Genomic DNA, 12,911 nt, shown 5'->3' with positions numbered 1-12,911 from the left:
GAAACTGGTAATATCCAAACAACCAAAAAAAAACTGTGAGTATTCAAAGGTCCAAACAAACCTGGAAATATCCAAACTTTTAACAACCAAAAATAACTGGAAATATCCAACCAACCAAACAAAACTGGTAATATCCAAACAACCAAATAAAACTGGAAATATCCAAACAACCAAATAAAACTGGAAATATCCAAACAACCAAACAAAACTGGGAATATTCAGAGAATAAAACAAAAAACTGGGAATATTAAAAAAAAAAACAAAGCTGTGAATATTTAGACACCAAACAAAACTGGATATATTCAGACAAGAGGGCCATGATGGCCCTGAAATCACTCACCTGAATATAAAAACACTCCATGAACAAGAATAATTTTGACCCCAGGGCTTTTATTTGAACAAACTTGATAAACACCCATTAGAAGATGTGTCATGCTAAATGTCTAAGCTCTAGCTTTTTGGGTGTTTTAAAAGAAGATATATTTTTGTTTTTACTATGTATATAAAAGGAAAATCAATGACCCTCAGGGTCATGGCTAATTTTGACCCCTGGGCTTTAATTTGAACAAGCTTGGTAGATACTCATTAGAAAATAATTTATGCCAAATATCTCAGCTCTAGCTCTTTCAGTTTTTTAAAAGAAGATTTTTTAAAGTTTTTATTAAATAAACATATTAGGAAAAATTAATGACCCCCCCCCCCCCAAAGAGGCAGGGCCAATTTTGACTCTAGGGCTTTTATTTGAACAAACTTGGTAGACACTTCCTAGAAAATATTTCATACAGAATAAGTTGACTGGATCCATGCTGGTTGCAAACCCATTATGTTGGTTTTGTCGTGGCGCAGCTCATATCTCAAAAGTAGATAAACATGAATAAATTTCAATCATTTGCAATATCAAAATAGTGCATATTAACCAACTTTCTGATTGAAAGTTTAAACATCTGTCTTCTAAATTATGTATGTGATAATTCTTCACATCACAATATCATGGATTCTTTCATGACATATACATGTATTTAAACTTTTACCACACTAAATTTGTAAAATGGACTCATCCTGCTTTGAATTTGGATATTTCCTTTGTTAATTTTAGGGAATTCATATTCAAAATAATAAAGCAGCCAACAATATATAATCAGACAACACAGAAATATCTGCTGGCCTAGTTCAATATGGCATAGACCAGTCCTTTATCCCCAATTAGTCAGAAGGTTGATAAAGTGCTGCATAGAGTTTCTCCTACTTTTAAATCAGTCTGCTTGAAAGATATATTTGAACACACAAACATAACTAATTATACAGTATTTAATGTTATGCATTAAAGATTTTGTTGCTTTATCACCATAAATCTATATTCATTTGTATACCTTGTAACAAAGTCTAAATTTAACTGTAACAGCTGGTCATATGCAATGTATTCAGAGAAATATAGTGTGCACAAAGTTAACACATTTTGTAATTATAAGAAAAGGCTTAAATATAACTAATAATATCATAAAAAAGAAAGGATTAGATAAAAAAAAAGTGCTAAAACTGCTGATGGAGGAAATTCTGTACCAAAGAAAAGGTTATTCAAAAACTGACCTAACAGGTGGATATGATATTTTAGACGAGCTTGGATATTTCAAAGATCTTACTGAAAAGAGAGTTCAGATTTATAGAAATACCAGTAAAGGAGTTGGTTTATATGAAACAAATAAATTTGAAGTAGATTATGAAGTTCTGATTGCAGGAAGCCGAGGTGATGGAACTGGAATATATATTGACAGTGATGTTGACAAACTCCTGGTTCAAAATAATTTAGAATGTATTGAAAAGGGGCTTGAGGCTTCAACACCAAAACAGAATTACACTGTGTTAAGTTTAGACACAGAAGATGCCCCAAGTGGATATACCTATCTTCAGTTCATTAGAAATGCAGATAATCAAACAGACAAACTTCACACAAATATACTGGGTGCAATTGAAGACATGAATGGTAAACAATATGTAAGAAATGACTGCATATTAAGTCCAGCAATTGGTAGAGAATACACATCAGCTGACTGTGGCTGGATTGAAAAAAACCTTGTCCATTCCAAATCGAAAACTGGTCCTTCCAAACCATACAAGATTCAAACACCATTTTTACCTAGCTACATTATATTGGATGATGTTTTAGCATTCCGGTGTGATTTTCCATCAGTTAAAGATGCTTGGTGTAGTCGTAAAAGATCAAAACACTGGCCATCAACAGAAATGATAGAATTGATAAGAAATCTGGATGTTTATGTTGTGCCTGTTGCCTTGAAAGGAAGTCAAAATGAGCATCTACAATGGAGGATTTGTCTTACCAAAGCGGAACTAGCATTAGTTCAATCATTCAATGATGCCCAAATAAAGCTATTAGGGGCACTGAAATTAATTACAAAACATCACCTTAATCCAATATGTAGTAAAATTACATCATATATTATCAAAACTATTCTTTTCTGGCAAATGGAGCAGAAAAACTGTAATGAATGGAATAGAGAGAACTTTAATGATATTCTCAAAGACTCTTTAAAGTACCTGAAAACTTGTATAGAGAAAGAGGAACTCCCAAATTATATGATTCCCCAGAGGAATATGTTCCAAGATAAAATATCAAAATCAGAACAAGGAAAGCTTATGAAGAAACTTGAAATCTTGATTAACACCTGCCCATTTACATTGATCAAAGATAGCGTATTAAAGGAAATCGTTGAAACAGATATTGATGGCATTATATCGCAGGAAGTTAAAGAAAAAATGAAAATTGATCAAGAGAAAGATCTTCAAGAAGAAGAAGGAGAATTAAGTAAATCTGCTGAGGGAGTAAATGATGGTGAACAAAAGGTACAGGATACCTGTCAAATACATGATCATGTTTTGTCAACAGAAGAAGAAAGGATATTACAGGTGATTCCAAAAAGAAAGCTCAGAGAACAGTTCGTACTTGCAATTTTTGCTCTGTCTCCTAAACAGATAGCTATTATTTTAAAACAAGTTTTTGAGGCGAAACAACAAAGAGAAATCATTTACATTATTTCAAAGGACGTTTTCCCTTACATTCGAGAGCAGAACCCCTATGACTTCTTCAATGAGCTCAATTTTATAACTGATGCAGAACTCTTCGCCTTCTGTGCTGGAACAAATCAGGAGCAAAGCTGTGTTCTCCTGTAACTCTAGGGAAGGCAAAATGTATATGTTGTATATGTCAAGACAGAAAAATTGGGAACACATGGACAAGGTTTTGAATATGTTGACAATATATATTTTTGGACATTATCTTATGCAGTTAAAATGTGAGACAGCAAATCAAAATCTTGAATATTCAGACAACTAGTAAAAATAGAAACATTCAGACATCAAAAAAGTCAAGATTATTCAGTATTACTAAGTACTTCAACTAATAGTTTAATATATACAGACAACCAAATTTCAGAAATAACAATGTCTGAAATATTCAGACAAACAAAGTCTGAAACATTTTGAAAACTAGTATCAAACAGTCTAACATACAATTGCTGGAAATATTCAAGCAACAAAACAAAACTTGGAATATCCAAACAACCAAACAAACCTGGAAATTTGAACATTCAAACAACCTTACAAAATCTCAGATATTCAGATAAAGTTTGTGTATTTTCAAATAATTAGTTTTCCATGTCAGTCTTTTTTGTCTCTTCAAACAAGCATATATCAAAACATATCGCTTAAGGTAGTGGATGCTCTCTGAATTTGCATGTTAATCAATGCCATGATTCTACTTCATGTAGCGAATGTATCTACATTTAAAGGCACATTATGCCTCAGGAATCAATATTTAATACATTATAGTAATGTTTTAGGATTTAGAGTATTTAATGTTCAACAGCTGGTGAAAGTAGTGCTGAATGTGCAGGAATTTGTTGTAAATGTAGCAAAATGTACACAAAGTTGTCCATACAAATTACTTATTCAGTATAATTATACCAAATGCAAACAACGCCAAAGAGCAAAGATAGTTCAATGATATGGCAAATGAATATTTTTTGGAAACTGTAACAAGATATCAAAAAATAAAAAGTTTTTGAGAAATAAGACAGCAAAACCTACCATTAAAACAAAAAAGTAAAAATATATATATACCTAACTATATATATTATCTAACTTTATACATATATATGTATAAAGTTAGGTAAAATGGACTATACAAACACTGTAACAGAGACTACAAAATTCTTGCCAAGCAAAAATAACATGTTGGGAAAGAAATACACATGTACATGTATTATATAAATGTAATGATTGAAATGTTAAAGGAACTGTAACTTTGTATATATCTACATTGCATATAGTCTACTGTAATTGTAAATAGTAGGTTGAATATAAAATAAAGGTTTTCTGAAAATTTGATCTAACTTCATTCATTCATAACCTGAAGGTCATTTGGGATTTTTTTCTATTGAAAGTTAAATGTCGGACTTCAACACATGAAACAGTTCAATGGCCCTTAAGTAAAAGCCACTGCAAAAACAGGTCAGCAACCTATGCTTTGTCCCAGGCCCAAAATGGGTTCCTGATATGAAAGAAGCCATTGTCTGAATCAAGATATGAACCAACAACAGAGCAAGTTACTCAAGGTCATTTACTTAGTTTGTTTCCCCCAAAGAGACCCAAAATTTTAAACCCAAAATAATTCTTAAAATTTTTTTAAAAAAAGATAAAAATTTTTAAAGGGGGTATAAAAAAAATTTTAGTACTGGTAAACTTTTCCCAGGAACAAGGGTTTTGGAAAACTAGCCGCCTTTATATGATGAAAACTTGTTGGGAAAAACAAAACAAAACAAAACAAACAATAAGAAAATTTACCTAAATATTTCTATGATCTCTTCATTGGCAGGATCCTGAGAGAGTTTGAGTACTAGTCCATGAAGACCCAGCTCTATCAACTTCTTTCTGTCTTCTTCTCTCCATTCTTTACTTTCCTTCTGTAACAACTGCTGCAGAAAAGGCATTATATCAAGAATATAGCCATATTTGGCAAAACTTGATATTCTATTTATAGGATTACCTTTTGACATATGAAAAAGTCGAGTTGCTTGTTTGCTGTTGCCATGGCAAAGTAGAAAATCTGCAGCAGCTTCAAAAAGGTAATTTAAGTCTAAACCTAGACTGATACCTAATTGCTCTATAAGTTTAGAATCAGTCTGATTCACACAAAGTTCTAAAAATAACCTCTCTGGGGATGCCCTTGGTTTACATTCATAGACTGTACAGTCTGTAATAATGATGCATCCGTCTAATACTGTGTGTAAACTCAAGGGAATTTCTATAGCTGACAATCTTTTGGAAGAATTAGAACCAGTCAACTTTTGTACATCTTGGTCATGAAGAAGCTTTATTTGGTCTTCTTCAAGCTTCTCATGCCAGTAGAATGGAAAAGTCTTCTGCATGACTGATAGCAGTTTCTCATCTGAGGGAAGATCAAACTGTTGCAGAGTTGCTTCTCTGTTAAATTCCTGTAACAAATGTTATATTTAGATTAAATTCTTATAGATTTGTAAGTAACTCCAAAAAATACTAAATTTTCTTAAATCTAGAAATGTGTTCAAAGGACTTGGATGCCCCCACATTTCAATGTTTTGTCAGTCTACTGACATACAGCAGGACATTATAACAGACAAACAAAAAAAAGGAAATTCTATATTTCAATGTCTTGTCAATCTACGACAGTATGACAGACGGACAGACAAAGAAAATTTAACATGACCTCCCCCTACCCCTTTAAGTGGTTAAGGCATAAAATTGACCTCCAATTTTTCCAATGTCAACATGTTGATTTTTTCCAATATTGAGCTGCAAGAATTCCAAATCTCAATTTTATATCCTTAAGTACGTTAAAAAAAAATAGAATGCAAATGCACAACTACACATGCTGACCAACATTCCTGTAAAGTTTCATGACTCAAGGTCAAATATTTTTTGACGTAAGGGCGACAAAAGTTGAAAATTGCAAATTTTTACTAAGTCAAGGGCATTAACTCTAAAAACCTGAATTAATCCACACCCCCAGTTGTTGATCAACAATCCTGTACAGTTTGTTGACTCTAGCTCAAGCACTTTAGAGCTACACATGACATAACATTATGGAACATTTTTACCAAGTCAAGGGCAATAACTCTACAAAAACTGAATAAATGCACAGGCAAACTCCCTTCATAAGATTATTAAATATTAACACAAAATCTAAGCTTTATACAAAGTATTCGAGTGAATGGACAAGTTTCGTTTGTCATGCATAAATATGTTTAATTTTGCTGTTTCATTATTTAACCCTTTACCTCATGAGCATATTGTGAAAAATGGCCGTTTTCAATGAAAAGCCTCCTGTTACAAGTTCAAACTGATATGAAATTTTGAAAAATGCTTCAATACTGATGAAACTTGGCATAAATGTTGACCCGACCATAGTCTCTGTAACAGCATGCTCAATCTTAATTTCCTGTTATCATGGCAAATTGGGGACGTCTCAAAATTGCCAAATCACTATTTTGCATTGTTTTTTTCCATCAAAACTGATTTCAAAGTGCTGCAACTTCTCAATGGATTGAGATAGAGTAAAAGGCTTTTCAGCATTGGTTACACGTTACCATATGATCGACCGGAGGCCATTTTTAGCCTGTCACATGTTCAAAATTTTCTTGGCGATAAGGGGGACTGCTGCCCCCCTGTCAAACTCCCCAAACAGAAGGGGGCATATCCCCCTTCTGGCAACCCCTTGATGTACCTTTTTGATGGGGGGCAGTGCCAAAAAGTAATCGCTTTTTTATCAACATTACTCAGACGTAATCAGTGTTTGGGGCCTAAATAGGTTAGTTTTTCACTCTTCCGTCAAAACACCTCTATACGAGGTAAAGGGTTAAGTGAGGGCCAGCAAATTTTTGAAATTGAAACATTTTAGATTTTAGTTGAAAAAGTTATTCTTATACAATTCCTCTTATACATCTTATTTCAATCATGCATGAAATATTTGTTAGTGTGGGACCTTAAAACATAAAATGACCGGCTTTAATATTGTTACAGCAATAAAAAATTCTGATAATTCCTAAGCAGTTAAAAACATAAACAAATCTTATATGTTTTCTTCCACAGGCTGATTTTTTAATCCTAAATAAGGAATAACCTGCTGAATTTTTCAAGCTTCATTTTTTTTATCACTTTCTTGGATATCAAGATGAAACTTTGAAATTACTCAACCTGTTCAGGCTTTACAGATGTGCTCTAAACTGCTGGAAAAAGCAAATTACTATATTCCTGCAGATTTAAAGTTAAATTTCAGGCCCTACAAAATCTGATTGTGACTTACTTGTCCATTTTATCTTAAGCATTTCTTTACTTGTTGGTATGATATTTATAAAGTAAATTTTAGAAATATTTCACTTGTCTGCCCCGGCTGTGGAATAACTTGAGTAATACCGACAATTGATTTTCCCACCCCAGTAAATATATGTAATTTAAAACAGTATAATAACAGACCTGGTCTGAATCTTCTGAAATTTCTGCTTTCTGGTTGGATAATACAATAAGTTTCTGGTCCCCAGCAAGTTTTGTAGCCATGAACATGATCCTGTCAGTAAGTACTGTGTGCAGGGAACCAACAGGAAGTCTATACACAAACAATGGATTGTGTTCCAAGTTGCTGTCAAATACCTAGAATAGCAAATACAGTTATCAAAAAATTGTAAGACAGTAAAATGCCATAAGAAACAAGTGAAGCAAAACTATAGTATATGTTGTAGAGAACATGATTATGTAATGCGTGTACAATGTTCATGAACTTGGTAAGAAAAACAATGTTTTATTTGTTTGAACATTATTATCCATGTTTACGCCAGCTCAAGATTTCTCTAACATTCATTCCATAAATCTCTAAACAATGCATAACTTAAAATTGCATAATTATAAAATTCAAACAGTCCTTAGAGAATATTAAATCATGTCATACTTATATAGAAATCATGAACACTACAATACCTGATATGTTGAATTCTTTGTACAATAAGCTGTAACAAAATGTCGTCCTTTTGCATACTGAGGGGATACATTCACTGATCTCGCAAACTGCGATAAAACTAACGGGGAAAATATATCATCTTCTTCCTCACCTGAAATACATGTCAATTATTTATGTCCAATTTCTTCCTGTACGATTGGGTTCTGTACTTCATTTACTTGGAAATTGTTTATATGTTCAATTCCCTGAATGATTGATGGATGTCTCTAAATTTCTCTTTAATATTTTTACTTGCCTTGTATTTGGAACAGATCATGAAAGTTTACAAATTTCAGTATTGAACAAGATATGTTTGTAAAACATGTATGCCCCCTATCAGCAGCCAATTAGTCATGTGATAAGGTTATTATGCATGACGTCTGACCCAGTGATCAAACAATTAATAAGGGTTATAAAGTATCTACTGGTCATGACCTTGACCTTTGACCCCTTAAACCAAAACTCAATAGGGGTCATCTGCTGGTCACGACCAATCATCATACAAAGTTTGAAGTTCCTAGGCCTAGGCGTTTTTAGTAAATTGATCAGAAACCGTTTTTACCTACAAGGTCAATGTGACCTTGACCTTTGACCCCTTGACCCCAAAATCAATAGGGGTCATCTGCTGGTCATGACCAATCACCATGCCAAGTTTGAAGTTCTTAGGCCTAAGGGTTCTCTTATTATTGATAGGAAACCGTTTTTAACATACAAGGTCAATGTGACCTTGACCTTTGACCCCAAAATCAATAGGGGTCATCTGCTGGTCATGACCAATCACCATGCCAAGTTTGAAGTTTCTAGGCCGAAGCGTTCTTTAGTTATTGATCAGAAACCGTTTTTACTTACAAGGTGATTGTGACCTTGACCTTTGACCCCTTGATCCCAAAATCAATAGGAGTAATCTGCTGGTCATGACAAATCACCATACCAAGTTTGAAGTTCCTAGGCCTAAGCGTTCTTGAGTTATTGATCAGAAAGCATTTTAACTTAAAAGGTCAATGTGACCTTGACCTTTGACCCCAAAATCAATAGGGGTCATCTGCTGGTCATGACCAATCACCATGCCAAGTTTGAAGTTTCTAGGCCGAAGCGTTCTTTAGTTATTGATCAGAAACCGTTTTTACTTACAAGGTCATTGTGACCTTGACCTTTGACCCCTTGATCCCAAAATCAATAGGAGTAATCTGCTGGTCATGACAAATCACCATACCAAGTTTGAAGTTCCTAGGCCTAAGCGTTCTTGAGTTATTGATCAGAAACTGTTTTTACTTAAAAGGTCAATGTGACCTTGACCTTTGACCCCTTCACCTAAAACTCAATAGGGGTCATCTGCTGGTCATGACAATCATCACACAAAGTTTGAAGTTCCTAGGCCTAAGCGTTTTTAGTTAATTGATCGGAAACCGTTTTTACCTACAAGGTCAATGTGACCTTGACCTTTGACCCCTTGACCCCAAAATCAATAGGTCATCTGCTGGTCATGACCAATCACCATACCAAGTTTGAAGTTCCTAGGCATAAGGGTTCTTAAGGTATTGATCCGAAAGCATTTTTTACCTACAAGGTCAATGTGACCTTGACCTTTGACCCCTAGACCCCAAAATCAATAGGGGTCATCTACTGATCATGACCAATCACCATCTCAAGTTTGAAGTCCCTAGGCCTAAGGGTTCTTTCATTATTGATCGGAAACCGTTTTTACCTACAAGGTCAATGTGACCTTGACCTTTGACCCTTAACGCCAAAATCAATAGGGGTCATCTGATTGGTCATAACCAATCACCATTACCAAGTTTGAAGTTCCTAGGCCTAAGGGTTCTTTTGTTATTGATCAGAAACCGTTTTTAATTAAAAGGTCAATGTGACCTTGACCTTTGACCCCTTGACCCCAAAATCTATACGGGTCATCTACTGATCATGACCAATCACCATACCAAGTTTGAAGTTCCTAGGCCTTAAGGTTCTTTAGTTATTTATCGGAAACCGTTTTTACCTACAAGGTCAATGTGACCTTGACCTTTGACCCCTTGACCCCAAAATCAATAGGGGTCATCTACTGATCATGACCAATCACCATACCAAGTTTAATGTTCCTAAGCCTTAAGGTTCTTTAGGTATTGATCGGAAACCGTTTTTACCTACAAGGTCAATGTGACCTTGACCTTTGACCCCTTGACCCCAAAATCAATAGGGGTCATCTACTGATCATGACCAATCACCATACCAAGTTTGAAGTTCCTAGGCCTTAAGGTTCTTTAGTTATTGATCGGAAACCGTTTTTGCTTTTAAGGTCAATGTGACCTTGACCTTTGACCCCTTGACCCCAAAATCAATAGGGGTCATCTACTGGTCATGACTAATCACCATACCAAGTTTGAAGTTCCTAGGCATTAAGGTTCTTTAGTTATTGATCGGAAACTGTTTTTGCTTTCAAGGTCAATGTGACCTTGACCTTTGACCCCTTGACTCCAAAATCAATAGGGGTCATCTACTGGTCATGACCAATCACCATACCAAGTTTGAAGTTCCTAGGCCTTAAGGTTCTTTAGTTATTGATCGGAAACCGTTTTTGCTTTCAAGGTCAATGTGACCTTGACCTTTGACCCCTTGACCCCAAAATCAATAGGGGTCATCTACTGGTCATGACCAATCAACATACCAAGTTTGAAGTTCCTAGGCCTTAAGGTTCTTTAGTTATTGATCGGAAACCGTTTTTGCTTTCAAGGTCAATGTGACCTTGACCTTTGACCCCTTGACCCCAAAATCAATAGGGGTCATCTACTGGTCATGACCAATCACCATACCAAGTTTGAAGTTCCTAGGCCTTAAGGTTCTTTAGTTATTGATCGGAAACCGTTTTTGCTTTCAAGGTCAATGTGACCTTGACCTTTGACCCCTTGACCCCAAAATCAATAGGGGTCATCTACTGGTCATGACCAATCACCATACCAAGTTTGAAGTTCCTAGGCCTTAAGGTTCTTTAGTTATTGATCGGAAACCGTTTTTGCTTTCAAGGTCAATGTGACCTTGACCTTTGACCCCTTGACCCCAAAATCAATAGGGGTCATCTACTGGTCATGACCAATCACCATACCAAGTTTGAAGTTCCTAGGCCTAAGGGTTCTTTAGTTATCACTCGGAAACCATTTGGTCTACGGACCGACGGACCGACGGACCGACAAGTGCAAAGCAATATACCCCCTTTTTTTCAAAATGGGGGCATAATTACTAAAATTGGGGTACAAGGTGTCCTAGCTTTATACTTAATGGCAAAGTTATTGCAGGATTTAGGTTACAAAATAATTCTCACAAAATACAAATACATGATGTACATGCATTTCTGATATAAATTTCCTAAGCTGTCCGGTTTGCTCAATAGATTGGCATTAGACTATGAATCTGGCGACCTGGGTTTGATTCCCGGACGGTGCAGGTCACTTACCATGTGATTGATCATAAAATCCTGCTACATGTACAGTCATTCGCACTGTACCTCTGCTCTTGCATGTACATCGTCAGATACCCACAATTGATAAACAAGTCACATAACATGCAATCAATGATGAATGTTAATTTTCCGGCCATGGGTATCCAACGATGTTGCATGTACAGAAGTAATCACTTCCTTGCGAAAGTGAAGGCAACTAGTACTGGTTAACTGCTTGACAGCCTGCCAAGGAAGGATGTGATGGCTGAACTATGCTAGATGGTAAATTCAATGTGGCTAACTGCTATCATCTGAAGTGAAAACTACCAATCATGTTCTTGCACAATATAATGACATGGAAAACACTGTACTGGTATGGTAACAGATGAATCTGTAAAATGGGTGGATGGATGAAGATTAAAAGATATCTTGAATGTAGGTCAATGAGTAGAAACATACCAAGCCTATTGAGTACACTGACTATAGGTAAGCTTAATCCATCAATATGATCATATCCAAGCTCAGATAACTCGGAATCTTGGTTAGCGAGTTTAGCTCCCCTCTTCTCTAGTAACATCTTCCACTGTTTGCCACTGTAGCCTGTTATCTGTTTAAATCATATGACAGTAAGGCTTACAATAATATCATGCTTCTTAACAAAATCAAGTTGTAGATGTATGTACAAAGATCAAAGATTTTGTTGTATTTAAAAAAATAATTTTATGATACAAATATAAGTACAGTCAAGACAGCTTGAGCAACCCCCTGAATTCAATAACTCTCTGTTTAATCTGACCTTGTTCCTGTGGGTCCAATTTAGATTTAGAAGACAAACTAGATTAAGACTTGTGTCATTTTTTTAAGGGTATGGACTATGAAGCACCTATGGATGACGTTGTACTAAGGAAAAGTGCCAAACCTTTAATTTCGGCATAATCAGATTTCAATATCACTCTACAAATATTGAACTATCACAACAGATATATTTTCTTAATTATTTTGAACTAAAATAATGTAATCATGTAATAAAAAGTACAATTTCTTTTTATATGATAAACATGCAAATATATGTTTTACAGGCATTCTTATTTTATTCATATCAAATACTTAAAGTATGTTTAACTACAGTTGGTTAGGTTAGATGTTATCAAAAGAAAGGCACAAATGATTTCCTAATAATTTTATGGAAAATAATAAAAAATTGAATATGCATGTAATAAGTTGACCATCAATATTAAAATGTAGACTATTATATATCTTCCATACCAGCAGATGTGTTTTTGTTTGTGTATCATCTTTGACTAGCTCCAGAGTTTTGATATGTTCATCAACACACCTGTCCGACATAACACTTTGCTCTAACATATCAACAAATTTGATCTCGCCTAACTGTAAATAAGAAACATACTGTACAGTCAAACATGTCTACAACTGTGAGAA

General features: G+C 34.9%; 1 protein-coding gene across 1 annotated transcript in view; it reads right to left on the bottom strand.

The window, feature by feature from the left end:
- Positions 1–12,911, bottom strand: part of LOC132729331 (uncharacterized) — a 49,770-nt gene that overhangs the window by 32,094 nt on the left and 4,765 nt on the right. Inside the window, exons 4-8 of the mRNA XM_060715082.1 lie at positions 12,738–12,860; positions 11,931–12,078; positions 8,023–8,153; positions 7,525–7,698; positions 4,858–5,507 (exon numbers count right to left, since the gene is read on the bottom strand). Of these exons, the coding sequence (XP_060571065.1) occupies positions 4,858–5,507; positions 7,525–7,698; positions 8,023–8,153; positions 11,931–12,078; positions 12,738–12,860 (1,226 nt within the window). The remainder of the gene's footprint in view (positions 1–4,857; positions 5,508–7,524; positions 7,699–8,022; positions 8,154–11,930; positions 12,079–12,737; positions 12,861–12,911) is intronic.

Source organism: Ruditapes philippinarum, unplaced genomic scaffold (genome assembly GCF_026571515.1).
Source record: "Ruditapes philippinarum isolate M1 unplaced genomic scaffold, ASM2657151v2 ctg17_1_1_1_1, whole genome shotgun sequence".
NCBI classification, from domain to species: domain Eukaryota; kingdom Metazoa; phylum Mollusca; class Bivalvia; order Venerida; family Veneridae; genus Ruditapes; species Ruditapes philippinarum.
Note: the sequence above shows the minus strand (reverse complement) of the source record. Positions and strands in the feature narration are given on the sequence as shown.